Here is a 27,772-nt window from a genome sequence, read left to right as displayed (position 1 = left end):
AAAATCTGCACAGTTTTGTGATCAGTCCACGTATCTTCCCCCCGTTTGAACTGTCCCGACAGGGAAGAACCATGCCTTCTATCTTGCTATTTCTGGGCATCAGTGCCGGACAGCTAACAAGTCCACAGATCCCACCGCCTCCCTTCTCCAACCATCCAGCCAAACCACCCCTTATAGCAAAAAGCTAGGGGTCCAGAAGGCTCCCAGATTTATCTCGCCCCCAAGCTCTATACAAAGCTTCCAAACTAGTAACTACCAGTATAAACTTAAATCACCTTCAGGGACAGGCATTTCCTGTCCACTTCACCCCTTGCTGGACTGAATTTTGTGTCTAACACTCTTTCATGAAACAGAAAGAACCTCCTGACTCCCCCACAGTCTTCAGAGACACCTGAGAACAGCAATATTTCCCATGTTTGGGATCACAGGCTCCTGCCCCAAACACAATTTACATTCTACTCCTGGGGTCCTCAATGGCCATGAACCTAGTTTAGATGGTGGGTACAGAGGAAAAAGGCAAAGCGATCATTGAGACAACTCACGATGGCTGGAGAGTGCTTTACAAAAGGTGAAAACTGAGACCCAGGGACAGGTAACAAATGAGATGGGTCCAAGATGAAAAGGAGGCCATACTAAAAAGTAGGAAAGGGGTTAGGGCAGGCAGCATTTGTCAGACTGAATGTTTTATTTCAACAGACATCCCTGGTTTAAAAAAAAAAAGGTAGAGGGAGGGGTTCAACATTTCATCACACCCAACAGGGAGCAAATTCCCATCCGAGAACTCAGAGCTGCTTCCGAGGCATCACTCAAGTCTTTGCTAGCTCCAAGACAGACAGGAGCTGAGTTTTCTAACTTTTGTAAGAAAAATCTATCAAATATGTTCATTCTCGCAGAGGCGAGGGCTGGATCCTCAGGGAAAGGTCCTGGCTTGGAGCAGCCGGGGTCCCAGAGGCGAAGCTGGGGCTAGGCCAGTGGGGCTGCAGGAGATCCTGGGAGCTGCAATCAGGTCCGGAGCCCTAGAACCCATACTTGGCTTGGGTCTGCCGGCGGCTGAGCTTATTCTCCGACCAGGTGTTCTTCAGCTCCAGCTCCCGCTCCTTAGCCTGTGGTGAGCAAGGGGCAGGGGAGAGTCAAACTGAGGTTGTGAGAGACATTATTCTCTTGCCTCTGTGAGCTTCCCAATTTAAAATAGTTCTCCCATCATAACAATTATGGGGAAATAGCAAATCCCTTGAAAGACAATTTTCTCTTATTCAAATGTAAGGGGAAAACCCTGAGAAAGCAAAAAAAAAAAAATCATCTTTTTGAGGAGCTAACAGGGTTTAAGCAGAATAAAAACCCAAGAATCTTGGTCCTTCAACTGCTAGATTTAAAACTGAAATCCTCAAGTAGGAAATGGACAAATGAGAACTAGAATTCGGCATCTAAAAGAAGACACATTTGCTGCCTTGGATACCTGACCAGCCAAGTGGGAGAGGACAGCCTCAAAGACTTAGGTCCAAACAGGACACCAACTGACAATATCTTCGTCTGGAGATGTACTTTGCTATAGTGTTAAATACAGTGTATGTGGGACTCTAGAAATTCACACCACTTTAAAGTACACTGGAGCCCTGGCCAGTCTGGCCCAGAGGTTAGAGCGTCGGCCTGCAGACCAAAGGGTTGGTGGTTTGATTCCAGTCAAGGGCACGTACCTGAGTTGCAGGTTTTATCTCTGGCCCCCATCAGGGTAGTGTGGAAGACAATCAATCAATTTGTGTGTGTGTTTGTGTGTGTCTGTGTCTGTGTGTCTCCCCCACCCCCTTTCCACTCTAAAAATCAATGGAAAAATATCCTCGGGTGAGGATTTAAAAAAAAAAAGACTTAAATGTAAGACTTGAAACCATAAAACTAGATGAAAACATAAGCAGCAAACTCTCTGACACTGCCTGCCCTTAGTAATATTTTTTTCTGATATATCTCCTCAGACAAGGGAAATAAAAGATAAGAAACAAACAAATGGGACTATATCAAACTAAAATGTTTTTGCACACAAAGGGAACTATCATCAAAATGCAAAGACAACCTACCAATTGAGAGAAGATATTCATTCGCCAATGATACATTTGATAAGGTGTAAATATCCAAAATTTATAAAGAATTAAAACACCACCACCAAAAAGACAATCCAATTAAAAAATGGGCAGAGAACCTAAATAGACTTTTTTTTCAAAGAGAACATACAAATGGCCAATAGACATGAAAATATGCTCAATGTCACGAATTATCAGAGAAATGCAAAGTAAAACCACAATGAGATGTCACCTCACACTTGTCAGAATGGCTATCATTAATAAATCAACAAACAAAAAAATTAATGGAAAAAATATCCTCCGGTGAGGATTAACCAAAAAAACCTGTGATAAACTATTGCACTCCCTCTACATTTATGTTTTGGATATCAGAGTTTTCACTTACAGAGTTTACTTTAAGCACCTATATCGGAGTCTTAAATGAAGTGAGACTGATACGGAGTAGTGGAACTCGGAAGGACACACACACTCCTAGTGGCCACACGGAGAACGGGAGAGGACGCCTGCACAGACTTGGTGCCTGGCACCTGGGCTTTGAGCCCAGAACTCAGCCTTCAAATTCTCAAGTTTATAGGGATCCTGCCAGGCAAGCCAGGGCCCTCAGTGCTCCTACCTGATGAATCAGGTATGTGATCTGGTGTTTCCGCCGCTGCTGGCCTGTTGGCTGCTCACCCTTCTTCTGCAAGGGAAGAAAACACAACCATTAACCCACAGGAAGAAAAGCAGAAGTTTCTCAGGTGCCCAGATGGTACAATGTTGGGGACTGAGAAACTAATGACACTGCCAAAATCCTGGAAGAGAAAAGTGTGCGTGGAGCTGTTTTTATGCCTATATACTTACAAAACAATTCATTTTATTAAAGCACTTACGCAAAAAAACCCAAACGCAGAATACTTGCCTGAACGAGCCTGTTAATAATCCCCATTAGACCAAAAATACTTTAAGGTCAGGACTCTGCCTTCTATTTCTCAGTAACCCCACCCCAACCCCAGCACCAAGCTCTGCCCACAGTGGACACTTGATACCAGCTGTACTGCCTAGAGTCAACCTAAAACAGCTTAAGTGCACCAGAGCACAGGTGACCGCCCTCCCCTCTCACAACCCCTCAAGCTCTGTTCATCTCTGTCCCCTGCTCCCCAGTGAGTCTAGATGTCTAGCGTGTCTCCTACTTACAGCTTACTGAACTCTCTGCCATCAATCACCTTTTGCTGAATCCCCGCCTCCCCCATCCTAATAAGTACCAGCAGCTGCCCTGGAACTAGAGTGTTCACCATCTCTCCACTTCTCTCCAGCCGTCCAAACTAAACCCGTAACTGCACTGAACCCCTCACCAAACTATGATGCAAATGATCTACTGTCTGGTTTGAGCTTTTACTCTGTGCTTTTTTTGTCCTCTGCCAGTGTTGTCTCAGACTAGAAGCTTCCTCATCAGCTCCACCCAACTCTCAAAACTCCTCTCTGGAGTCTCCTCAGCACTTATGCAATCAATTTGCACTGTAATTATTTACACTCAAGTGTCCTTAAATCTCTTTTTCCAACTACACTGTAAACTCCACAAGGGCAGGAACCACATCTTTATCTTCTTTTTTATTTTTATATTTTAGTCCTTACCCAAGGATACATTTATTGACTAGACAGAGAAACACGGATGTGAGAAACACTGATCAGCTGCTTCCTGTACACACCCCAACTGGGGACTGAACCCAAAGCCTAGGTATGTGCCCTGACCAGAAACAGAACTCTGGGCCTTTCAGTGTACAAGACAACATTCCAATCAACTGAGCCACACTGGCCAGGGCTTTGTCTCTCTTTTTTTTTTAACTGATTTGAGAGAGAGAGGAAAAGAGAGGGAGAGAGAGAGAGAAACATTGATGAGAGGGGGAAACATCAACTGGCTGCCTCCTGCATGTCTCCTACTGGGTACTGAGCCTGAAACCCAGGCATGTGCTCTGACTGGGAATTGAACTCTCAGTGCATGGGACAACAATCAACCAAATGAACCACACCAGCTAGAGCTTGTCTTCATTTTTAAAAATCTAGCTCAAGCCCTGGCCGGTTTGGCTTAGTGGTTAGCTCATTGGCCCATGGACTGAAGGGTCTCCGGTTTGATCCCAGTCACATACCTGGGTTGCAGGTTCAATCCATGGCCCTGGTCAGGGTTGTGCAGGAAGCAACCAACTGATGTTTCTCTCTCTCTACCCCACTTCCTCCCTTCCACTCTGTCTAGAAATCAATGAAAAAGTATCCTCGGGTGAGGATTAACAACAACAAAAAATCGCCTAGCCGGCATGGCTCAGTGGTTGAGCGTCAACCCATGCACCAAGAGGTCGCAGGCTCAATTCCCAGTCAAGGCACATGCCCAGGTTGTGGGTCAAATCCTCAGTAAGGGCATGCAGGAGGCAGCCAATGTTCACTCTTGATGTTTCTCTCTCTCTAAAATCAATAAAGAAAAGAAAAATTAAAAAAAAAAAAAATTCTAGCTCAATAGATGGTGGAAAGAAAATCTGGACCAGAGAAAATAGCAAACTCCAATTCCTTGCTGCTATTTAATGTCATTTAATATGACAGTTAAAGATGAAAAAAAACATCAGCTCCATGCTTGGCCCACAGTGAGCACTAACAACAGTCGCTACTACTATGTAATAATACCTCTTGACCCACAGTTAGTAGAGCATGCTCTAAGTGGTTTTTCCAGTAAACAGTGATGGATCTATGCTAATCTAACCACTATCCTTTGCTCTGTCCTATATGACCGCCAGCCTTCAGTTAAAACAAATGCCTAGGGCTCAGATGGCCATCTGTGGCTACGGAACAAAACAAACGGGAGGAAAAGAAGGGAATAAGATGCCCGACCTTGGCCTTGATGGTGCTGGGCTGGAATCCAGGGCTTCCCCACATTTGCTGTACTCAGCTACTAGGTGAAGAGATGTACATCATTCTGAATGAAGGAGACTAGCCCAGAGAAGGTGGGAATATGAGGAATAAAGCATGTTAAAAGACTGTGGGTGGCCCTGGCCGGTGTGGCTCAGTTGGTTGGTCGCCGGTTTGATTTCTGGTCAGGACACATGCCCAGGTTGTGGGTTCAATTCCTAGTCAGGGTGTATGCTGGAGGTAGCTGATCAATGTTTCCCTCTAACATCAATGTTTCTCTCTCTCTCCCTTCGTCTCTCTCTAAAATCAATAAAAACATCTAAAAAAAAAGACCACAGGTGACTACAATAAATAATGAAAAGGGGAGAGGAGGGGTTGCATACTCAAAACCTAAAACCCCAGGACTTCTGAGGCTCTGTGGTGCCCACACCTCAAAGATACGCTGAGCCAAGTCCCATCTTAACAGTATGAAGAAGGGGATATGACTATAGGGAGAGGGTAGAGCAGCAGTGGATTCTGTCCAGCCAGGGAAGAAGCCACAACACATCAGAGATCTTTCCAACTGGGAAACTGCTCCACCATTCAATCTCAGCAACCAGACTCCACCACTCAGATGGAGAGCAAAGTGCTGTAAAGTCTGAAAGGCTGGAGCAGTATCTGTGAGGCACAGTGTATACTCCAGTACCACTGACAACAGGTGTTTACTAGAGGTGTTGTGAAAGTAATTTAGGGAGCAGAACCAGATTTTGCTCTAGGGCCTCCCAAGTTTTTGGCCCAAAAGATCTTTCCCACTTACTTTGCTGAATGACTTCATGGTTTTTTCTTCTGTCAATGACTTGGTCATCCACTGCTGGGCCCCACTGAGCTGGTCATCACCTTTGATCTCCACAAAGTTGATCTCCTCCCTCCCTCGGTTCCTCTTGCCCTGTAGCCGCTTAAACTGGAAAAGGAGAAAAAAATGCAAGAGTGGGTATTAAAGTAGGGGGTTAGGAGACATGGCTAAGGATCCATATTTTATGGAATAGTTTTGTAACTCCCCGATTCCATTGCACCCTCATTTCTCCTCTGTAATATATTTTTTTACCCTGCCACCTACCAAGCAGCCCTGATGCCAGATGCATGGCTACTTCTCAGTTCTCCTGGATTCAGAGAAAGGAAGGTCAAGAGACACTTTCAAACATAAATGAGTAGTGAGAATAACTTGTATGAATTTGCACTCAAATTAATATAAATTATATCTGCCTAAAGGGATTGCATAGTTTTCAAATTAAGAATTTGTGATAAACAAAATCTAGGAATTCTCTTCTAAAAATCAGTTCTTTTTACATGTCTGTTCCTTCTCATTGGTTTGATATCACCAATTCAGCAGACCCCACACCAGAGCAGACATCAGCGAGGGAAAACATGGAGCTGGGCAGAAAGGGAGCTTCAGAGAAAAAAAGCTTGGCAAATTTTCTAGGAGACCGTTACTCTTTCCTCTTCCCCTCACAAAACATGCAGATCACTTCATAGTCACCCAAAGATGTGCCTGAAGGGAGTGTGGGTGTTGAGGAATCAAATTAAACACTCAGACTTCAGTAAGACCTGGGTTCCTGTCTGAGCATTAGTGAGGCCTCCAGGATCATTCTACCCACAAGAAACTGACTTTCACCACTGGATGAGATCCCTGATGCCTCTGAGACTTAGGGCAGAAAGAACCTAGCTATGGAACTTGTCAAGAAGAACATACACAGGAGAGTGGATGAACATTAACCACAGGCAGAAAAGTATGCAAAGGGATGCACACCTTTCTGCGAACAAGTGAGTAGAATTTTTTTTTCTTTATTGATTTTAGAGAGAGGAAGGGAGAGGCAGAGATAGAAACATCGATGAGAGAGAACATCGATTGGCCGCCTCCGGCATGCCCCCCATTGGGCATGAGATCCACAACCTGGGCATGTGCCCTACCAGGAATTGAACCAGTGACCTCTTGGTCCATGGGTCAACGCTCAACCACTGAGCCACATCAGCCAGGCTGGAATAATTTTTTTTATAAGAACCTGCATGTAAAGAGTTAGCACCTTCTAGTTCTCCACACCCCCCCCACCACCACCACCACCAACTGGCTGTGACGTCCCTATAGATGAAACAATACTCTATATCCTGAACATGGCCTGATGGCAACAGGACATGGGGTTTTCATATCCCCTGGCGCTGAGGTTGGGGAGCTCAGCAACAGGAGATTCAGTTAGATGAAACACAAGGGGTTATTTAGTGTGGCTACTGTTCCTCCCCAAAATCCATTCTCTCCTTCTCCTGTCATGTGAATGAACCCAACATTTTGGCTAGGCATATTACCACCCAACTAAAAGAGTAAACTTCCTAGGCTCCCCTACAACTAGACAAGGCCACATGACCAGATTCTAGTCAGTGAAATAGAAGTGGAAGTGAACTTAGAAACTTTTGGGAAGTCTCCTAAAAAGGGAGGGAAAATGTCTCTCCTCTTTCTTTTCCCACCCAACTGCAGAGGGCTAGATGGAATGCAGATGTGATAGCTGTGGCCTCAGGTGCTATCACTGACCATAAGAATAAAGGCCACAACCGAGGGATGGCAAAGCAATGAGCAGAAGGGAACTGGATCCCCGACAACTTTGTGGAGCTGTCCCCCCAGCCCTGCCTGGCTTGCCTACCTCCAGCCTTCTTCTATAAGGGAAATAATTACCTTTTCTTATAGAAGCCCTATTATTTGGAGGTTCTCAGTTATGTGCTACCACACCTAATCCTAACTGAATCTAGTTTCAAAAAGAATTTCCTTTAGCTTCAGATTCGTCTGTGGGTCAAAGATGGTCATTTATGCTTTCTTAACTTACTGCTTCGTCATCGATAAAGGAGGCATCTGAAGCAATTTCCTGGGGGGGTACCAGGGCCGGGTCCTGTACAGGATAGTAGCCACCACTATAATAATCCTGCAGCCAAGGAAAGAAAAAAAACACATCAACTGAAGGCACAGTGGAGAAGGCACAACAAGGTTACCCAGGAACAGAGAAAACCCTCATCAAAGAGGTAATGGTGATGCCAACATTATAGACCCCTTCAAATGGACCAGTTAAAGGCACAGATCATAAGGACCTCTCCCACAACTCCAGAACAACTTCTGCAGTTTTTCTGATATGTATCATCCATGCAGATGGATCCTTTTTAAGAAAGGGTGACAATAAAGGCTTTCTCTCCTGCTTCAGTTTACATCCGGCTGCTTCCCAAGAGTGATTCCCCACCCTTTATGTCTACTAGGCCCCCAGCTCTGCTCCTCCTGCTCATACTCACTAGTAAGCTCTAATGTGAAAGAAGTGAGAAGGTGCAAGGGCATGTCATTCCTGCTCCTCATCCTATTCAAGGCCTCTGGACACAGGGAGACTGCCTATAATGAATGGGCGAGGAAGCTTTTCTATCTCTGATGTAAAATCAACCACTGGGATATACAAAGCTGGGAACAAACCAGGTTTCCGTCACCAGACTTTGGGAATCTGATGCTTCGCCTTAGGGGCGAGTATGCAGATGCTGTGGACCCTAAAAGGAGGTAAGGTCCATGCTGAGGCCAAGCCAGGCAGCCACAGGGCTGAGAAACTGTCCATCCTGCCCACACTTTTCCTAATCCTTCCACCTTTGCCCAAAACTCCAAAACAAATGCCCCTCTAAGAACATTCATTTTATAGTGAGTTAAATGAAAAATAAGGTTTAATAATGACTATATCAAAATAATATATAAAAATCCAAGGAGATTAGAGCATAATTTTCCATAAAAGTACCGTTGACCCTTGAATAACAGGAATTTGAACTTCATGGCTCAACTTAATGTGGATTTTTTTTCTAACGCTATAAATGTATTTTCTCTTCTCTAACTTACTTCATTGTAAGAATACAGTATTATATAATACACATAATATACAAATTGTGTTAATTGACTTCAGTTATCGGTAGAGTTTCCAGTTAACAGTAGGCTGGGGAATGGAAAGTTATAGGAGGACCTTTTTGGTTTGTTTGTTAATCCTCACCTGAGGATATTTTTTCCATTAATTTTTTTAGAGAGTGGAAGCGGGGGGAAGGGAGAGGAAGAAGGAGAGAAACATCGATTCAAAAGTGGCACATTGAGCCCTGGCCGGTTTGGCTCAGCGGTTAGAGCATCGGCCTGCGGTCCAGAGAGACCCGGGTTCGGTCCCCGCTAAGGGCATGTACCTCGGTTGCAGTTTGTCCCCCGGCCCTGGTTGGTTGTGCGGGTGGCGACCACTCGGTGTGTCCCTTTCACATCGATGTTTCTCTCTATCTCTGTTCCTCTCTCTCCCTCCCACTCTATCTGAACAAAGAATGGAAAAATGTCCTCGGGTGAGGATGATAAAAAAAAAAAAAAAAAAAGAAAGTGGCACATTGAATGGTTGCCACCCACATGCACCCCGACCAGTAGCCGGGGATCAATCCTGCAACCCAGGTACATGCCCTTGACAGGGAATCGAACCCACGACCCTTCGGTACATGGGCTACCACTCTAACCACACTGGCCAGGGCAACATAGGAGGACTTTTGACTGTGTGGGGGAGAGAAGGGGGTGTCAGCCCCCTAACCCTCTCCTTGTTCAAGGATCAACTATATTCACAATAAGATATTTACATAACAGGGTCCCCTAGAGTATTTAATGTGCCTTAATTTGCATAGGCTGCCTCAATGGTGTTTATAACTGGATACAGAATTCCATTTTGTTATTCATTTGCTGGATATAAACAAGGTTTCTGATTTAAATAGCATCTCCCCCCCCCCACAAAGAGGTCAAAACACTCTCATCTTTTTCCTTCTAACAATGTTTAGGGAAGATAAGACTGCCCCTGATCAGCTATGGGATACAACAAGGTTTAACAGCAAATATCTAGAAAATACAGTTGTTTAAGATCTCTGATCTGAAAAGTGTCCCTACCCACGCCCAGACTGAAGATAAGATTAACACTGACCATTCAGAGAATCAGTGGCTGAAAAGGACTTAAGCATTCTAACCATCCCAGGCTGGCAGGAAAACTTCCTACAGCTGCCCACCTGGGACCAGCCAGCTGCCTCTGCTCAACCAACACCACCACCACTGATTCTGCAAGTCCCCGAACTCCTGGGATCCCTCTCCATCTAAAGAAGCTCTGACTGCTGGGAAAGTCTTCTTAAATTTATTTACAACCTGGCATCCTATACTCTCCTTCTCTGAGGCCATGCAGAACAACCTAAATAGCTCTTCCAAATAACATTTGAATAAAAAGTTATCAACCATTTATTGAGCATTTACTATGTTCCAGGCACCAAGTAATTCTCCTAGCAACCCAATGAGACTGCCATTATCATTCCCATTTATAATAGCTGAAGAATCTGAGACTCGGAGAGACAGTTAAGGATTTGCCCAGACTCATATAGCTTGGGATTCAAACCCCAAACCACCCTGAGACTTCATTCTTTATCACAGCCTAAGTTATGGCCCACTAGGTTCCACTCTCCAGGGCCTTGCCTGGGTCCTTTCAACTTCTTGACTCAGTCAAGGCCTCTCACCAGTCTCCTTATTCCCCTTTCTCATTCAACAATCCAGATTCCCTCCTTCCTCCCCAGTCCCACCTCTCCCCTTCCTTTCTGTGTTCTCGGACTTTCCACCTCCAGAAACTCTTCTTGGACTCACTGCAATTAGAGGTCTAGGCCACAGTTCACTTATCTTCATCATCCACATTTGCGGAGCTATCTTGGATCTCTAAGATTAGAGACCACTCCTCTTCTGCCTTCTCCCTATATCTCTCACCAGCTCCTACAATAAGATTTTGTTTTCAGAATAAAGGTGTTAATTATGTGGTTCTACCTGTCAGACTTCAAGACTTAGGAAATTTTACACCAATATGGTTCAGAATAAAGGTCGTTATGTTTTGAGGCCTGAGAGGTATAGAAAAACCACTAGAAGATTTCATTCATTCAGCCAAAGTGATGCCCCTGAGGCTGCATCACTGGCTCAAAGCTCCCCGACTACCACGCTCCAACATTCCTTCCTACCCACCTGATAATAAGCACCAGCGGCATTGGCATCGCCATATGTGGAGAACTGACAGTAGCTGTAGTCGTCCCCAGGCTTAGGCATCCAAGGGGCCCCACTTGAACCTGCTGACATCTTGAATTCAAGGGGGGCATTGGCTGCATCATCCTGGAAGGCCGGCTCTGGTTCGGTGCCTGGAGGCAGCTCTTCAGGAACAGTGGGAATGGGGTAAGGGTATGGCTCAACTCCAGGTGGCTCAGCCTTGTCAGGAAGGGAGAAAAAGTTCTCAGGGGCTACTTCTTCATCACTGTCATCCTCCTCCTGCGTGATCTGCTTCGTCACCTGCAGGGCAGCACTCTTGGCAGCAGCCTTGATGGCAGAGGGCGACGGAGTGGTGGTTGTGGTGCCCACAACAGGGGCAAGAGAGGAGGGCTTGGTCTTAGAAGACTGTCTGGAGGGCTTAGTGTCAGAGGAGCCATCCGAGGGTTTCCGAGAGAAGGCATGGGGCAGGAGCAACCTGTTAGTCTCTTTCACAGTCAGGTTTTTAGGTTGGGGAAGCAAGGCAGACAAACCAGTCCCCTGGCCAGATCCCTGGTGAGCCCAAGTTTGGGGAAGGAGGAAAGAAAGATGACAATTAAAATGTTACCATATATACTACTAATGTCAAGAACAACAATTACAGACATGTGCTCTAGCCTAAAATCTTACCAGCCCTGTGGCCTTCTCACCTTTACCTACTCAAGTGACCCAATCTGAGCCTAACTCCTATCTCAGCCCCTTCTGCTGGCTGCTTCACCCAAGGTAAGACATCACCCCTGTTTTCCTTGGCTCCAGCCCAGCCCAGCTCCACTGCCCTCTGCCACAGAGCCTTCCCTGATTCTGTGCTTTTGGCAAATACAATGCTCTTAACCTCACATCATCCTTCTTCCCAAAAAGCCCAGGGATCTCTCCAGCTGTCCACTCAATCTTTCTCCATGTCCTGAAGGTTCCTCTTAACATGGGAACTTGCTGCTTCCTTTGGATTGCTCTCAAAGTCAAGAACAAGGCTCTGTCCAAGAGACATTCATACATGTTGCCAAAGGTCTCCCTTGCCCAGGGAAAGCCCTATAGGTCAGTTATATTCAACTTGTTTATACCAGAGTCAAGCATTTAACATATCATAAGAATCTCTCAGATCCTGCTTCCTGTATGCTATAGGGGCATCCTGGCCTAACTACAAGGCTGAGGGAAGAGCCAGTTTGAAAAAGGAGGACAGAACAAGGTCAGTGGTCTTCAGTATCAGTGTACCATATCCCTCTCAGCCAAGAAATGCCCAGAACACATAGATACAATTTTTCAGTCAAGCAGGCCAGGCAGAACTATCCATCCAGAAAATGAGCTCCTTTCCCTGCTGACTGTGTTCACAGGTTTGAGTCACTCCAGCCTGGCAGACCTCAGAGGCTCAGAGGCACAGAAACCAGACTGAGGTTCCAGGTGGAGCATATCTTTGGGGTGCCTTTGAAGTGTTTGACTTCTCAGGAGACACCTGGAATCATGGCTACATCCCTCTGCAATGATGAGTCCCCACTCTGCCTTAACAGCTCAGAGTTTCTCTATCCACTCATCTCTTCCTACCGTCTGGGAGGCTGCTCTTTACTACTGGGGTGCCTTCTGATCTGAACCAGAGTCCTCCCATCACTTTCTCTGCCAGTCGACCTCCTCCAGGAAGCCATTTTTATAACAAGAAAGTGACTGGCCTCCTTCAGTCTCAGCATGCCCGTTCCCTCCATCATCACTCGTCACAAATACAGACAGTGTCACTCTGGCCAGTTATCTTTCTAACTGCCACATGACTGAACCGTTCTAAGACCTCTCAGCATTGGAACTGACACCTTAACAGATGAGGAAAAGCACTGCACACCTGAATCACGAGACAACAACCTTATAAAGGCAGGACCACTTTTAATCAGCACACGATCAGAAAGTGTATAAATCATTTAGTGTGGAATGTAACAGGAAGAAAATCTTGGGAGCCAGAATAAAGAAACTAAGATGGGGGAAACAGGAAAACAGCACAGAGATCACCTCCTGGCACTGTCTGGTTGAGGATCCCTGGTCTTGATTACGGAGCAGCAGCCCACTGCAGGAGGTAAGAGCTTGGACTCCACAGTCAGACTGCCCGAGTCTGAACCCCAGCTCTCCTGTGCCCCCCACTTACCCCGCAGCTGTCTGACCTTAAGCAAGTTCTTTAAGCTCTGTTTCCTCATATGTAACATAAAGATGATGATAACACTATGACTTAGGCAATATTATAAAGATTAAATCAATTAAATACTACTAAAGCACTTAGAACAGTGTCTGCTACACAGTAAGTGCTATTTAAGTGTTTATTTTCCAGTTTAAAAGTGAAACAGGGAGAAGATGGATAATTTTAAAATACAGATGTTCTAAAAACAAACTCATAATTGATGATTGCCAGATGAGAGGACGGTTGAGGGGCTGTAAGAAAAAGGTAAAGGGATTAATAAATACAGACCAGCAGTTATAAAAGTCATGGGGCCCGGCCGGTGTGGCTCAGTGGACTGAGCATTGTCCCATGGACTGAGAGGTCCTGGTTCGATTCCCGACCAGGGCACATAACCAGATTTGGGCCTCAATCCCCAGTAGGGGGCATGCAGGAGGCAGCCGATTGATGTTTCTCTTACGTCAATGTTTCTATCTCTCTCTCTCCCTTCTCTCTTTAAGAAAGCAATAAAAACAGCCCTGGCCGGTTTGGCTCAGCAGCTGGAGCGTCGGCCTGCGGACCAGAGAGTCCCAGGTTCAGTTCCCGCTAGGGGCATGTACCAAAAAAAAAAGCAATAAAAACTTTTTTTTTTTTTTTTTGTGGTACGTGCCCCTAGCAGGAACCGAACCTGGAACTCTCTAGTCCGCAGACCGACGCTCAACCGCTGAGCCAAACTGGCCAGGGAAAAAAAAACATTTTTTTTTTAAAAACTATCACAGAGATGTAAAGTACAGTATAGGGAATATAGTCATTAATAGTCTAATAACTGTGTATGAAGTCAGGTGGGTACTAGAAAGGGGTGATCACTTTCTAAGTTATATAAGTGTCTAATCACTATGTTGTACACCTGAAATCAATAATATTATGTCAACTTTAATTTAAACATAAAAACTAAATTTTAAATAAACAAAATATAGACATTCCCTAACATCATTTTGACCAATCTGTTTATTCTATTCTTCCTAAATAATAATTTTACCTGAAACATAATGAATCAAATTAAGTTCCAATTCATCTCCCTACCACAACTTGTCCTCTGAGAGGTAACACCACCACACTAAAGCCAGGAAAGAGTGAGGAGAGGGCAGAGAAGGGCCAGGTCTAAGTGTTATCAAAGAAAACAAAATCATACTTAAATAGCTGGTCCTCAAATACCTGCGTTTGTTCTAAGCCTAATTTGGAAACCACTGGGCAATGTAAATCCTATCTTTCAGGAATAGTATGGGAAGAGAAGAAAATGGCTTCTTGGATGTCACAAAGCTTACCTGAAGGACAGTTTTCTTCTTTGTGGGTTCATCTTCCTCGGAATCTGACTAAGAGGAAGAAAAAAAAATGGAATAAGGCCTCACTGTTTAAGGCTGGTAGAGGAAACATTAAATGAAGCACACGGACTGGACAACAGCAACCGCCTTCTGTGCCCCACCTCTGTGCGAGACATACACCCACCCTTGGCCCAGCCTCACAGCAGAGCTCCCTTCCTGCTTTCAAACATCTTCAGAGAACAGGGCATGTGTTGACCTTCCCTGGACCTTCATACCCCGACCCCCAGACCTGTTGCACAGCCTTCTTGGCATTAATTTCTATTTCTTTAAATTAAAACTATTTTCTCCCATTTAGTCTTTGTTGGAAATAATAAGCTATACCCATTCTTCTTCCTATAAATCTGTCCACCAGAAGATGAATGGATTTGGCCCACAATCTCACCTAATCTCAGCTTCATTTCTAAAACCACTTATATAGACTACATAACCACAGGGCTGGGAAACTCCAGTGGGATTAAGTGGTGTGTTAACTACTCTTCTATGAGGCATTAAAGGTCAAAGCCATTGGAGAAATCCATTCCCTCTCCAAGTATGATCTATTGTCTGCCAAACAGTTGTTCATGTCCAGAAAGAAGGCGAGCAAATGATGACTGTGAGAATTTGGGGCAAGACAGAAGGTCATCTGTGTTATCCCTCTGACTCATCAGAACTGTTTCTAGTACAAGGTCACACTGAAAAATATCTAAACTTTTAACTCAATACTAGTTTTGTTTTTTAAATGTTTTTATTGATTTTGAGAGGGAGAAGGAGAGACAGAAACATTAATCTGATGCCTCCTACACGGCCCCCACTGGAGACAGAGCCCAAAACCCGGGCATGTGCTCTGACCGGGAATCAAACCAGTGACCTCTTGGTGGATGAGACAACACTCAACCACTGAGCCATACCAGCTGGGCTCAATATTAGTTCTTAGTATCTTCAACTACCAGGAAGATGTAAGACATATGAATAGTAAGCTTTAACATTTGATTTTGTTGTTGTTGTTAACCCTCACCTGAGGATATATTTCCCATTGATTTTTAGAGAATGGAAGGGAAGGAGGGGAGGGAAGGAGAGAGGGAGAAGGGGAGACAGAGAGAGAGCAAGAGAGAGAGAGAGACAGAGACATCAATTGGTTGCCTCTCTCATGGGCCCCAACCAGGGCCAGGGACTGAACCTGCAACCCAGGTATGTGCCCTTGACAGGGAATCGAATCCACGACACTTCAGTGTGTGGGCCAATACTCTAACCACTGACCCACACCAAGCCAGGGCAATATTTGATTTTTAAAAATAACCTCCAAACGAAGAACCTTAAAAGCTTTCCACTCTCTCTAAAATCAATGGGTAAGGATTAACCAAAAAAAAAAAAAAAAATCAATAAAAACGCCGGTTTGGCTCAGCGGTTAGGCTCAGCAGTTAGAGCGTTGGCCTGCGGTCCAGAGAAATCAGGGTTCAGTTCCCGCTAAGGGCATATACCTCGGTTGCAGTTTGTCCCCGGCCCTGGTTGCACATTGCGGGTGGCAGCCACTCAATGTGTCCTTTTCACGTTGATGTTTCTCTCTCTCTCTCTCCCCCTCCCACTCTATCTGAACAAAAAATAGAAAAATGTCCTCGGGTGAGGATAAAAAAAATAAAAATAAAAACATATTTTTAAAAAATGCCCAGCCAGCCCTGGCCGGTTTGGCTCAGTGAGTGGTAAGAGTGTTGGCCCACAGACCAGAGAGTTCCCGGTTCAGTTCCCACTGAGGGCATGTACTTCGGTTGCAGTTTGTCCCCACCTCGGTTGAGGTCGTGTGGGTGGCAACCGGTCGATATGTCTCTCTCACATCAATGCTTCTCTCTCTCTCTTCCATCGATGTTTCTCTCTCTCTCTTCCTCCCACTCTATCAAAAGATATATGCAAAAATGTTCTCAGGTGAGGATAAAAAAAAAAAATGTCCAGCTAGTATGGCTCAGTGGTTGAGCATCAACCCATGCACCAAGAGGTCCCTGGTTCGATTCCTGGTCAGGACACATGCCCAGGTTGTGGGCCTGATCCCCCCTGGGAGGCATGCAGGAGGCGGCCAATCGATGTTCTCTCTCACTGATGTTCCTATCTCTCTCTCCCTCTCACTTCCTCTCTAAAATTTAAAAATATTTTTAATTAAAAAAAAATACATAACTTCAGCCAACTCTATCATAAAAAAGGTTGGAAACATGGAATTCACTGGTTTACTGTGAAAAAAAAATGTTAACCCTGGCCAGGCAGCTCAGTTGGTTAGAGGTTCATCCCAATACTCCAAGGTTGTGGGTTTGATTTCCCAGTCAGGACGCATACAACATTACAAACAATGAATGCATAAGGGGATCAAACAAGTCGATGTTTGTCTCTGTCTCTCTCCCCGTTCCCTTCTCTCTAAAAATAAACAAATGAATAAATAAAAATAATTTTTTAAAAAATCAATCAATAACTCGCCCTGGCCAGTTTGGCTCAGCGGTTAGAGCGTCGGCCTGTGGTCCGGAGAGACCCGGGTTCGGTTCCCGCTAAGGGCACGTACTTCGGTTGCAGTTTGTCCCCGGCCCTGGTTGGTCGTGCGGGTGGTAGCCACTCGATGTGTCCCTTCACGTCGATGTTTCTCTCTCTCTCCCTTCCTCTCTCTCCCTCCCACTCTGTCTGTGCAAAAAATGGAAAAGTGTCCTCAGGTGAGGATTAAAAAAAAAAACCAAAACAAAAAATCAATCAATAACTTAAAAAAAAAAGTTTAGACACCACTCAAAGCACTTCTGGGCATATGGGGGCCTGATTGAAACTAATAGGAAACAGAAGGAAAGTTCAGCAAGAAATTATCCAGTGGTTCTGCGTGCTAGGACTCTTAAACTGATCAGCAGCTGTCACCCCATATTTTCATACAGTGCTCAGGAGACAGGCTCCCAAAAGGCCACTCTGAGGTAACCTTACTTGGCCACAACATTTAATGAATACTTTGTGCCAGGTACTATTTTAAGTACTCTAGATGTATTAATCATTTAATCCTCAGACAACGTAGGAGGTAGACAGATACTAACCCATGTTAGAGATGAGGAAACTGAGAGAGCTTAGCTAATTTGCTAAAGTCATAGAGTAAATGACAAAATCAGGGCACCAAGCAAGGCAGCTTGATTCAGAGTCCGTGCTCTTAATCTCTGCTGTACTGCCTCCCAGTCAACACAGGGTTGCGTGTTCTCTCATTTCTCTTCCTCGCCCTCGTCTCCTATGTTGGTCTTTCTTTTTTTTTTTTTTTTTTTTTTTTTAATCCTCACCCGAGGACATTTTTTTTTATTCATTTTTTGTTCAGATAGAGTGTGGGAGGGAGAAAGAGAGAGAGAAACATCGACGTGAAAGGGACACATCGAGTGGCTGCCACCCACATGACCCAACCAGGGCCGGGGACAAACTGCAACCGAGGTACATGCCCTTAGCGGGAACCGAACCCAGGTCTCTCTGGACCACAGACCGACGCTCTAACCGCTGAGCCAAACCAGCCAGGGCCTATGTTGGTCTTTCTACTTCCCCTCTAGTTCTCTCCAATTCAGTCCCCACAGGGCACCATGAGTGATTATAAAGTACAAACCTTATCATATCAGTCTCCTGCTTAAAAACCTCTGGTGGCTTCCTTCTCCCACCTCATCTTGGGCCACTCTCCTGTTTGCTTAGTCAGCCACTCTGGTATTTGTTCAGGCCCTCAGATGCTCTGTACCCTCTCCAGCCCCAGAGTCCCTGCACACGCTGTTTCCGTTTGGACACACCTCACCACCCTTCCACCACTGCCATCCCTTTCCTAGGTAACTTGTGTTTATACTTCAGAATTTAACTCAGTGCCTCTTCCACGGACCGAGAACATATCAAGCCCCCTCTCACAGCTTGCCCAAACTTCTCTTTCACAGCATGTATCACAGTCTGTGATGATTTATTTATGGGATTATTTGATTTAATATTTGCCTTTTCTACTTGACTGTAAATTCCTTGGGTTAAGGAACTTCCTTGTCTTGTTAACAGTGTATTTCAAGTATACTGTCTGGTTTATAGTAAATGTTCAATAAATATTTGGAGAATGAAAAAAAAAAAAGAAATTATCCAAATAATTCACAAAAGATCATTTTGGTTTAGAGTACCGAAAAATGGAGAGATGAGTAATCCAAATGACAAAAGATGTGCCATATACTCTCCTGTCACCCTGGGGAGGGATGGAGGGAGAAGATACCGCTGCCTTGGAGCACTTGAAAGGAAAATCAATAGAGTTTCTATCAAGCTCTAGCTGGTTTGCTCAGTGGTTAGAGCCTCAGCCTGCAGACTGAAGGGTCACAGGTTCCATTCCTGTCAAGGGCATGTACCTGGGTTGCAGGTTCGTTCCCTGGTTCCGGTTGGGTGCTGGAGGCAACCATGGATGTGTCTCTCTCACATCAACGTTTCCCCCCACCTCTCTTCCCCCACCCCCTCCCTCCCTCCTTCCTTCCCTTCCTCCCTCCTACTGTGTCTGGAAAAAAAAAAAAGGAAAAATATCCTCGGGTGAGGATTAAAACAAAAAATAAAATAAAGCAGAAAAAAAAAAGACTGGCTAGAAGCAATGGGCTTAGGCTAGGCACACAGAATTTAATTTACATGCCAGGAAAAATTTCTTGATGGTGAGAGAAACAGAAGTATGTTGGGTTTTCTTTATCATAGTAAAACACATATATACCATTTTAACCATATTAAGTGTACAATTCAGTGGCATTAAGTATATTTACAATGTTGTATAACGATCACCAAAATTTCCATAACTTTTTCATCATCCCAAACAGAAACTCTGTACCTATTAAATGGTAACTCCCCAGTATGGCTCATCATCCCATGGACTGTGAGAGATCCTAGTTTGCTTTCCGGTCAGGGCACATGCCTGGGTTGTGGGCCTGATCCCCAGTAGGGGGAGTGCAGGAGGCAGCTGATGGATGTTTCTCTCTCACATTAATGTTTCTATCTCTCTCTCCCTTCCTCTCTCTCTAAAAAATCAATAAAAACCTATTTTTAAAAATGCTAACTCCGGGGAAAAGGAGAAACATCTGTAACAAAAACAAAGTAATAAAAAAAATTTAAAAAATAAATAAATAAATGCTAACTCCCCATTTTCCAATCCCCACCCTCTAGCACCTGGTAACCACTATTCTACTTTCCATCTCTATGCATTTGCCTACTCAGGTTCCTAATATAAGTGGAATCATATATGTGAACTTTTGTGTCTAGCTTATCATTTACTTAGCATGAGATCTTCACAGTCCATCCACGTTATAGTATGTATTAAAATTTCATTCCTTTTTTTAAAAAATATGCTTTGATTTTTTTAGAGAAAAGAAAGGAGAGAGAGAGAAACATCCATGAGAGAAACATGGATCAGTTGCCTCCCCCATGTACCCTGACAGGGGCTGGGGACTGAACCTGCAACTCAGGTATCAAACCTGTGACCCTCTGGTCTGTGGGCTGATGCTCTAACCACTGAGCCCCCCAGGGCGAATTTCGTTCCTTTTTAAGGCTGAATAATGTTCCTTGGTATATACATACCATACTTTGTTGATCACTCATCTGTTGAAGGGTACTTGGGCTGTTGCCATCCTCTGGCTATCGTAAGCAGTGCTGCTGTGAAGTGGTGTACAAGTATTTGAGTCTCTGCTTTCAACTGTTTTCACCTAGGAGTGACTGCTGGATCATACGGTAACTCTAATTAACTGTATGAGGAACTGTCAAACTGTTTTCTGCATAAATGCATTAAATGGAGGCTGTGGAGTCAACTGCTACAGCGTACCGAAGACCAGTGAATGACAATCTAAGTGGGCCTATGCCACTGGACACAGAGAAACAGGTAATGCTAAGAAATATCAGAGCACCCAGGGCTGGGAGAAGTGTGCTGGGCCAGAACAGGTACTCCCAAGTTTTGGAGGCACAACAGGTCGCCTCTCTTAGGAAGAAAGTACTGTACTACTTCATGGCCTCACGAGCATGAACCTCAGTGGCCACCACTGTCCTCCCTGCTCCAGCTGCCAAGAGTGACAAGACACACACATCCCGAGACTGCTGAGCAAGAACGGAAACAGACATTTTCCATTAAGCTAAGCCCAGTGGGATCTGCTAATCTATCAGAGCCTCATTCCCCATGGCAGCCCAGCCTCCCTCTTATCTTCTCAGGCTCTAGTTCTCAGACTCCCTCTCCAAAAAGCAATCACTGGTTTGCCAGAGCCAGAAGCCAAGGAGGAAATAAGGGCCCAAGCACAGACAGACAGACAGACAAATAAAGACAGACAGACAGACAGACAGCCTCCCCCCGCCCCCCGCGGCCCACGTCACCCCTGCCCCTCTCCAGGCTCCAAACTCAAATCTCTACTACACTCCTCTGTTATTATCCCAATTAGCTAGATTCACCAACTTTTTTTACTCTTTGGTCTGAAATATCATCTGCTTCCATCTGCCTTTCAGGTAGGTTACCATCTTCTCTCCCATTTTGCACTCCTCACCCTACTGCTTTCCTACTTCTGTCTGACAAGGCTCTTCTATCTTTTCAACAGGCACTACGACAGACACAACAAAACGTCTGAGTGCAAGTACAACCTCTGCTACTACCAAACTGTGTGGTTTTAGGCAAATCACCTCTGTTCTCTGACTTCCATTTCCTCTTCTGTAAACTAGGAATAACACTTACACAGTCACTGAAGTGCCTAGCACAATGCCAGACACTAAGCAAGTGCCCACAAGTGTTAATGGGGGACTCTCTCCTATCTATCCAGGGATAAAAGTTAGTTTAAGCCACTGCCGTCAACTCTTAATATTTTGGTTAACAGAAATGACCAAAATTAGTTAAATCTCAATCTCACAGCTTAAGCTTTGCATTATCTGGGTAAACAATCTGAAAGCAGGGGTAAAACTAATCCAGACAACCATAAAATTCCCATTTGCTTTGGAATGTACATTCTGACAGAAAACTCTTCCAGCAGACTTACTCTTCTAATTTTGGTTTTCTATATCCTAATTTTAGAAGTCTGCATCCTCTAAGCCCATGAAATAAAAATTGACCGATGTCTGGAGGTAGCTTAGGTCAGAGCAAGAAAAGTAAAAAGCGAAAAGAAGAGGACGACTACCAGTTTCATGGACCATTCCTAACTCCTCACATCATTCAAAAGCTGAAATTTGACTTTGCAATGCACCTGGAGAGAGAATATGGTACTAACCTGTCCCCTGACTGCAGCTAATTGATGAGTGACCCAAATTAAACCAACCTCTCCTGGAAAACCAGAATTGGGAATAAGATTGTAGTTCAATCTGGGCTGATCACTAAAAGGAAGGAAATGAAAAATAAGGTGTGAGTGGCCATCTTTCACCTGCAACAAAAACTAAGAGGAAACTGGTCTGCAGCAGACAAAGAATAAATAAAATGTGCAAGAAGCTGTGTGGGTCCCCAACAGATCTCCAATTCCTGATTCCGAGCGCTTTCTGAGGTACCTCAGTATAGTTATGATGTGCTACTACTTAAAGCACCTGGAGTGGGTTTTTGATACTTGCCACCAATTAAAACTAGCTAATTCCCAATCTGCTCTGCCTCCTTTATTCCTTAAATAAATGGCATCACATTTCTCCCAGCTACCTGAGCCAAAAGGCAAGGGGTCAACCTTGAATCCGCACCTTCATCCATTACATCCAATCAGTCTCCTAGTCTTATCACTACTACCTCCTAAACTGACCTGGAGCCTCCATGCCCTGCAACTCCCTTTTCCAGACCGCCATCATCTCACACTGTATCTCTGCCAGTCTTGCTCCCTCCAGGTCTTTCACCATTCTGTGATCAGAGAATTCTTGCTCAGCCTTTAAGGGCTCTTCACTACCCCCAGAATTACATAGAAAGGCCTTAGCATGGCATCTAAGGCCTATTATTATCTGGCCTCAGCCTCTCTCTGTAGCCCCATCTTTCAGCACTTCCCCTGCCCACCCATGTGCTCCAGTGACTGTACCTTTCTCACTTCAGGTTCCCCAAAGCATTTTCATTCTCTCTCACCTCTAGGCTTCTGTACATTTTATTCCCTCAACCTGATGTGCTCCTCCCCACTTCACCCCTCTTTCTCTGGCTACCTGTTATTCATCTGTCTTATCTCTGTTCAGATGTCTCCTCTTTCTGGAAGCCTCCCAAACTCTGGATTGGTGTGCTCCCATGGCACCAGCTCTATCACGGTTCTCCTCTGACTTGACCTAAAATCTATTTCCTTGTTGGTCTCTTCCAATAGACCACAGCAGGGTCTACTGTTCACAACTAAACTCTTAGCTCCTAGCAAAGAAGTAGCTCAATACTGAATTAATTTAATTAATAAGAGTTCAGCCCACTCGTGTGGCTCAGGGGACTGAGCATCGTCCCATGGACTAAGAGATCCCAGTTCGATTCCCGTCAGGGCACATGCCCGGGTTGTGAAGCATGCATGAGGCAGCCGATCGTATCTCTCTCTCCCTTCCTCTCTCTCTTAAAAAAAAAAAAAAATCAATAAAAATATAAAAAATAAAGTAAAAAATAATAAAATAGATAAGAGTTCAGAATTAATTACTTCTACTTCAGCACAAAACTCTAAAGGGAAATTATTTAAGGAGACTTAATTCATTTATATAAACATGTACTGAGAGCCTACTAAGTGCAACACACAAAGCTGAGATCCAGAGGGGCTTAGAACTGGAGGGAGCACAACTTTAAAGACTAAGGTCACGCCCTGGCCAGTTTGGCTCAGCAGTTGGAGCGTTGGCCTGCGGACCAGAGTCCCAGGTTCGGTGCCGACTAGGAACACGTACCAAAAAAAAAAACAAAAAAAAACTAAGGTCACCCTCGCCTGATCATCTTGAATTCTCTTAGGCTATCTTTCCCCAGGAATTCTGTTTAGAGAACAGTAACTTGAACAGAACAAAAATGGGAAACTGAACCAGCTAAAAGGCTAGCATGTGACTTTAATTTTAACTATCCATGTCACAGTTCACCTAAGGAATTTAATTAATTATACTTGCAAAGAAGGGATCGGGTTAGGAGTCCTCAGAGTTTTCTGCCACTTAAGCTGGACTAAATGGAAGATTCTATAGTCTTTACCAGCAACTCTTCCTACTACTACCTTCGCTGACCTAGAAATGAGCCTTTCCACTGTCGCTATGGAAGGAGGCAGGCTGCCTCAAAATGCCACCTTCCCCAATATATCACAATTAGGTTGCAATAAAGTTTGGAGAGAAAATTGTGAATGGGGAGAAAAGAGAATGCCAAGGAAATGAACCTGTTTTCCTGTCATATTCAGGAACTTCTCTTTGTTTCCGATTAAATCAAGGTCAAAGCAAGTGTGGCAATAAGAGGCTTTTTTGGATCCTAGACTAAAAAAATGACAGATTTAGGTGAGAAAGAAGGAGGAAATAATCTGGAACAAAGTTTGGAACAAGCTATACAGGGAACCCTAGCTGGTGTGGCTCAGTTGGTTGAGTGTCGACCCCAAGCATCAAGCGGTCATCAGTTCCATTCCTGGTCATGGCACATGCCCAGGTTTCAGGCTCAATTCCAGTAGGGGGCATGCAGGAGGCAGCCTATCCATGTTTCTCTTTCTCTCCCTCTCCCCTCCTCTAAAATCAATAAAAATATTTTTTTAAATACACACACACACACACAGAGGGAGATTCTGGAACCCCCTTCCATGAATAATCCATATTCATTATTTTTTTTTTTTTATCCTCACCCGAGGACATTTTTTCCATTTTTTGTTCAGATAGAGTGGGAGAGAGAGGAAGAGAGAGAGAGAGTAACATCGACATGAAAGGGACACATCAAGTGGTCGCCACCCGCACAACCCAACCAGGGCCAGGGACAAAATGCAACCGAGGTACATGACTTTAGCGGGAACCGAACCTGGGTCTCTCTGGACCACAGGCCGATGCTCTAACTGCTGAGCCAAACCGGCAAGAGCCATATTCATTATTCCTTTGAGCTCATTCACTAGAATATATTTAGATAGTAGTCAGTATGTGCCAAACACTGTTTTAATCACTAGAGACACAGCAGTGAATAAAATAACCATAAGTCCTGCCTTTGTGGAGCTTGTATACTAGCAGGAGAGAGTCAAAGAAACTAGATAATATGTTAAGCCCAGCTGGTGTGGCTCACTGGTTGAGCATCGACCTATACACCAACAGGTCACCAGTTCGATTCCTGGTAACATGCCCAGGTATGGGCCAAATAGCCAGTGGCATGCAGGAGGTGGCCAATCAATGTTCTCTCTCATTGATGTTTCTCTCTCTCTCTCTCCCTCTCCCTTCCTCTCAAATCAATAAAGAAAAAATAAAATTTTTTTTAATGGTGGTAAGTGCTATGGAGAAAAAAATAAAGGGGTGGGAAGAGTGGGTGATAGGAAGTTGCAATATAAATAGGTAGGCTAAGAAGTCCTCACTGAAAACATCTTTTAAGCCAAAACTTGAAAGAGGTGAGGGAAAGAACATTAGGGTACCTGGGGAAGAAACTGAGGAACCAGCAAGAACTAAGAATGGAAATGGCCCCTAGGCAGTGTTGGAAGTCTGAAGAAAAGCTTCACCCTGGCCGGTTTTTCTCAATGGTTAGAGAGTCTGCCTGCGGACCAATGAGTCGAGGGTTCCATTCCGGTCAAGGGCACATAACTCGGTTGCTGATCAGGTCATGCAAGAGGCAACCAGTCGATGTGGCTCCGTCACATCGATGTTTCTCTCTGTCTCTCTCTCCCTCCCTCCCTCTCACTCTGATGTTAAATGGAAAAATATCCTCAGGTGAAGAATGAAAAATTAAAATTAAAATTAAAAAAGAACAACTTCTCTTGGGGGATTACCAAAGGTTAGTCAGGAATTGACTAACTTTTCAGAAGAGAGAGAAAGAAAGGAGCTCAGGATAATTCTAAAACACTACCTGCCCCTTGGCTTAATGTCTCCTTTATCCCCAAAGTACTCCAGAAAGGCCTTCTCGTTTTCTTCTCTAATATACAGAAAATATAACTTTGGCTGCCTCTTCTGGAAATAGTACCCAAGCATCCTAATTCACCTAGGCTACACAATACCTACATGGTAAAAATGAGGCACAGACCTGGAGTTTAGATAGACCCAACCCTTAATTACTCTGGTCTTTACCAAGTAAGAGCTTAAATACTTAACACCTATTCTCATCTGTAAAAATTACATTATCTCCAAGAGTTCTGTCACAATTGAAGGGCCGAAGCCCGCCAAATGATCTAAACTCAACAAAGACTCTATTTCTTCCCTAACTCCCCTCAAAAAATAGAGTCCAGGATTCCTACCCTTTTCATTCAGACCCTGATACTTTAAGTTCAGAGACATAGAAAAAGGTTAGTCTCGAGTTCAACGAGGGCTCAAGAATCCTGTCTCCTGTCACTTCTTCAGGTACCAGACTGCATGCTGTTCTCGGCATGGGGGAGAACAAAACAAAACAAAAAACCCGGCCCGAGGTAGAAGATGCAACAAGAGGGAGCAGAACCAAGTGTCCCTAGGCCTGAGCCTGGGTCTATCAGTGCCAAGTGATGGTATGTGGCCCTTCTGCAGGCGGGTCCAGCTTCGAGAAACCGCGTGGACAAATACCTTAACTCCCCAAAGTTGACAAACGTCACCTCAATCAGTTGCACTGTACCAGGAGACCAGAGGTCTGAAATCAACGGAAGCATATATAGGAGGGTGTCCTTCCTACAGCTGAGCCCATGCCCAAGTCCGATGGACAGTTTGGGGGTGCCCTCCCCAGATACTCACATCCCCCTTATGCAGCTCCGGCGCCGCAATCTTCACGGGTTCTGTCCTCTTCTTTGGCTTGGGAAGCCCCAGAGGGGGCCCGGCACCGCCGATAGGGGGGGGCAGACTGAGGCCAGGGCCCAGGGCCGGGGGCAGCCCCAATACCAGCCCCTCCCCAACTCCCGCTGCTTCAGCCGGGCTCACACCTGGAGGTGGGGGGAAGCCTCCTAGGCCGAAGGGCAAGGGGGGAGGAGGTTGGAGCCGGGGGTCTCCGCTGGGTGGGGGCAGCAACAGCGGCGGGGGAAAGGCTGGGGCTAGCATCTGAGGGGGCGGAGGCAGCAAGGCCGGACCCTTGGGTGCGGGGAGAGAAACGAACAAGCCCCCTAAAGTGGACCCAGATGTAGGCGCCGCCGCCGCCTCCTCCTCCGGTTCAGCTTCATCCGGCTCACTTTCATCGCTGCTGGCGTAAGCAACCAGCGACATGGCGCCTCCGCTTTTGGGGCGCCCTTGCCGGCAGACTAGGCCTATTTGAGACCGGGGATGCCCGGAGGCCTAGTGGGCCCCGCCACTTGGCGGGGCGGGGCACCGTAAAGTCCACCTTCTCCGTACTCTGGGGCTAGCCCCGGCAGGAGCCCATCGGCACAGCTGGTTTCCACCGACTAAGACTTCCCTCTTCACTTAAGCTCCTAGTCCCGGGCAACTACACACAGCTAATGGCCGCCGAGTCACTCCGCCCCCTCCTCGCCTCTCTAAAATAGAAACTACAACTCCCAGAGAACACTTTGGTTATAGTCCCGTCCTCGGCCGCAGAGAGCTCAGTGCAAGGCACAGCGGGAGTTGGAGTCCGAGGAAGGATTAAGGAACGCGCAGAAAGACCGATGGGCAACCCGTCTCTGGCGCGAGGTCTTCTGGGACGAGTAGTTTTTTTGGAGGGAGGGGTTGTCTCCCGACCATCCCTAGGTGACTCCAAGCCCCATCGGTCACCGCGGTAGTCACAGAGGCGGGTAGGAGAGCATTTCGGTACTTGTTCCCTAAAGTAGCCTCTTGAACACTAAGATTTATGGGAGATGTAGTGCTCTCCGAAACTGCAAGTGATGTCGGGAGTGAGAGGGAGTCTGGGAAGGTGGCGGATTGGGGAAAATCGCTTAAAGGGAAAGTGATATGGAAATAAACTAATGAAGTTCTTCAGTCGGCTGAAACCGGAGTTGGAATCGAAACACCCGGAAAAGAACCAGGGCCCCAAAGACCTGTGCGAAATTGGGCTGCAAGCCGGAAAGAAGCGGGATTTCAAGCCTAACAATAATCTGAGAGCTGAAATAAATGTGACCTAAGACGGAGGAGGTGACCTCCCTGTTTTTGTTTTTGTTTTTAATCCTCACCGGAGAACATTTTTCCATTTCTGTTCAGGTAGAGTGGGAGGGTGGGAGGGAGAGAGAGAGAACATCCACGTGAAAGGGGACACGTGGAGTGGCCGCCTCCCGCACAGCCCCAACCGGGC

At 45.4% G+C, this 27,772-nt stretch overlaps 1 protein-coding gene across 1 annotated transcript; it reads right to left on the bottom strand.

The window, feature by feature from the left end:
* Nucleotides 1–666: 666 nt before the first annotated feature.
* PRCC (proline rich mitotic checkpoint control factor) lies at nt 667–27,051 on the bottom strand. The gene is made up of 7 exons (XM_036273242.1): nt 26,296–27,051; nt 14,491–14,538; nt 10,987–11,553; nt 7,793–7,888; nt 5,740–5,883; nt 2,686–2,751; nt 667–1,103 (listed from the first exon to the last, which is right to left on the bottom strand). Exons 1-7 carry the CDS (start codon nt 26,755–26,757, stop codon nt 1,017–1,019), a joined length of 1,470 nt encoding a protein of 489 aa, XP_036129135.1. The 5' UTR covers nt 26,758–27,051; the 3' UTR covers nt 667–1,016.
* Nucleotides 27,052–27,772: the final 721 nt, after the last annotated feature.

Source organism: Molossus molossus, unplaced genomic scaffold, assembly GCF_014108415.1.
Source record: "Molossus molossus isolate mMolMol1 unplaced genomic scaffold, mMolMol1.p scaffold_m16_p_20, whole genome shotgun sequence".
Lineage (NCBI taxonomy): Eukaryota > Metazoa > Chordata > Mammalia > Chiroptera > Molossidae > Molossus > Molossus molossus.
The sequence above is the reverse complement of the archived record's forward strand: the minus strand, read 5'-3'. Positions and strand labels throughout refer to the sequence as shown.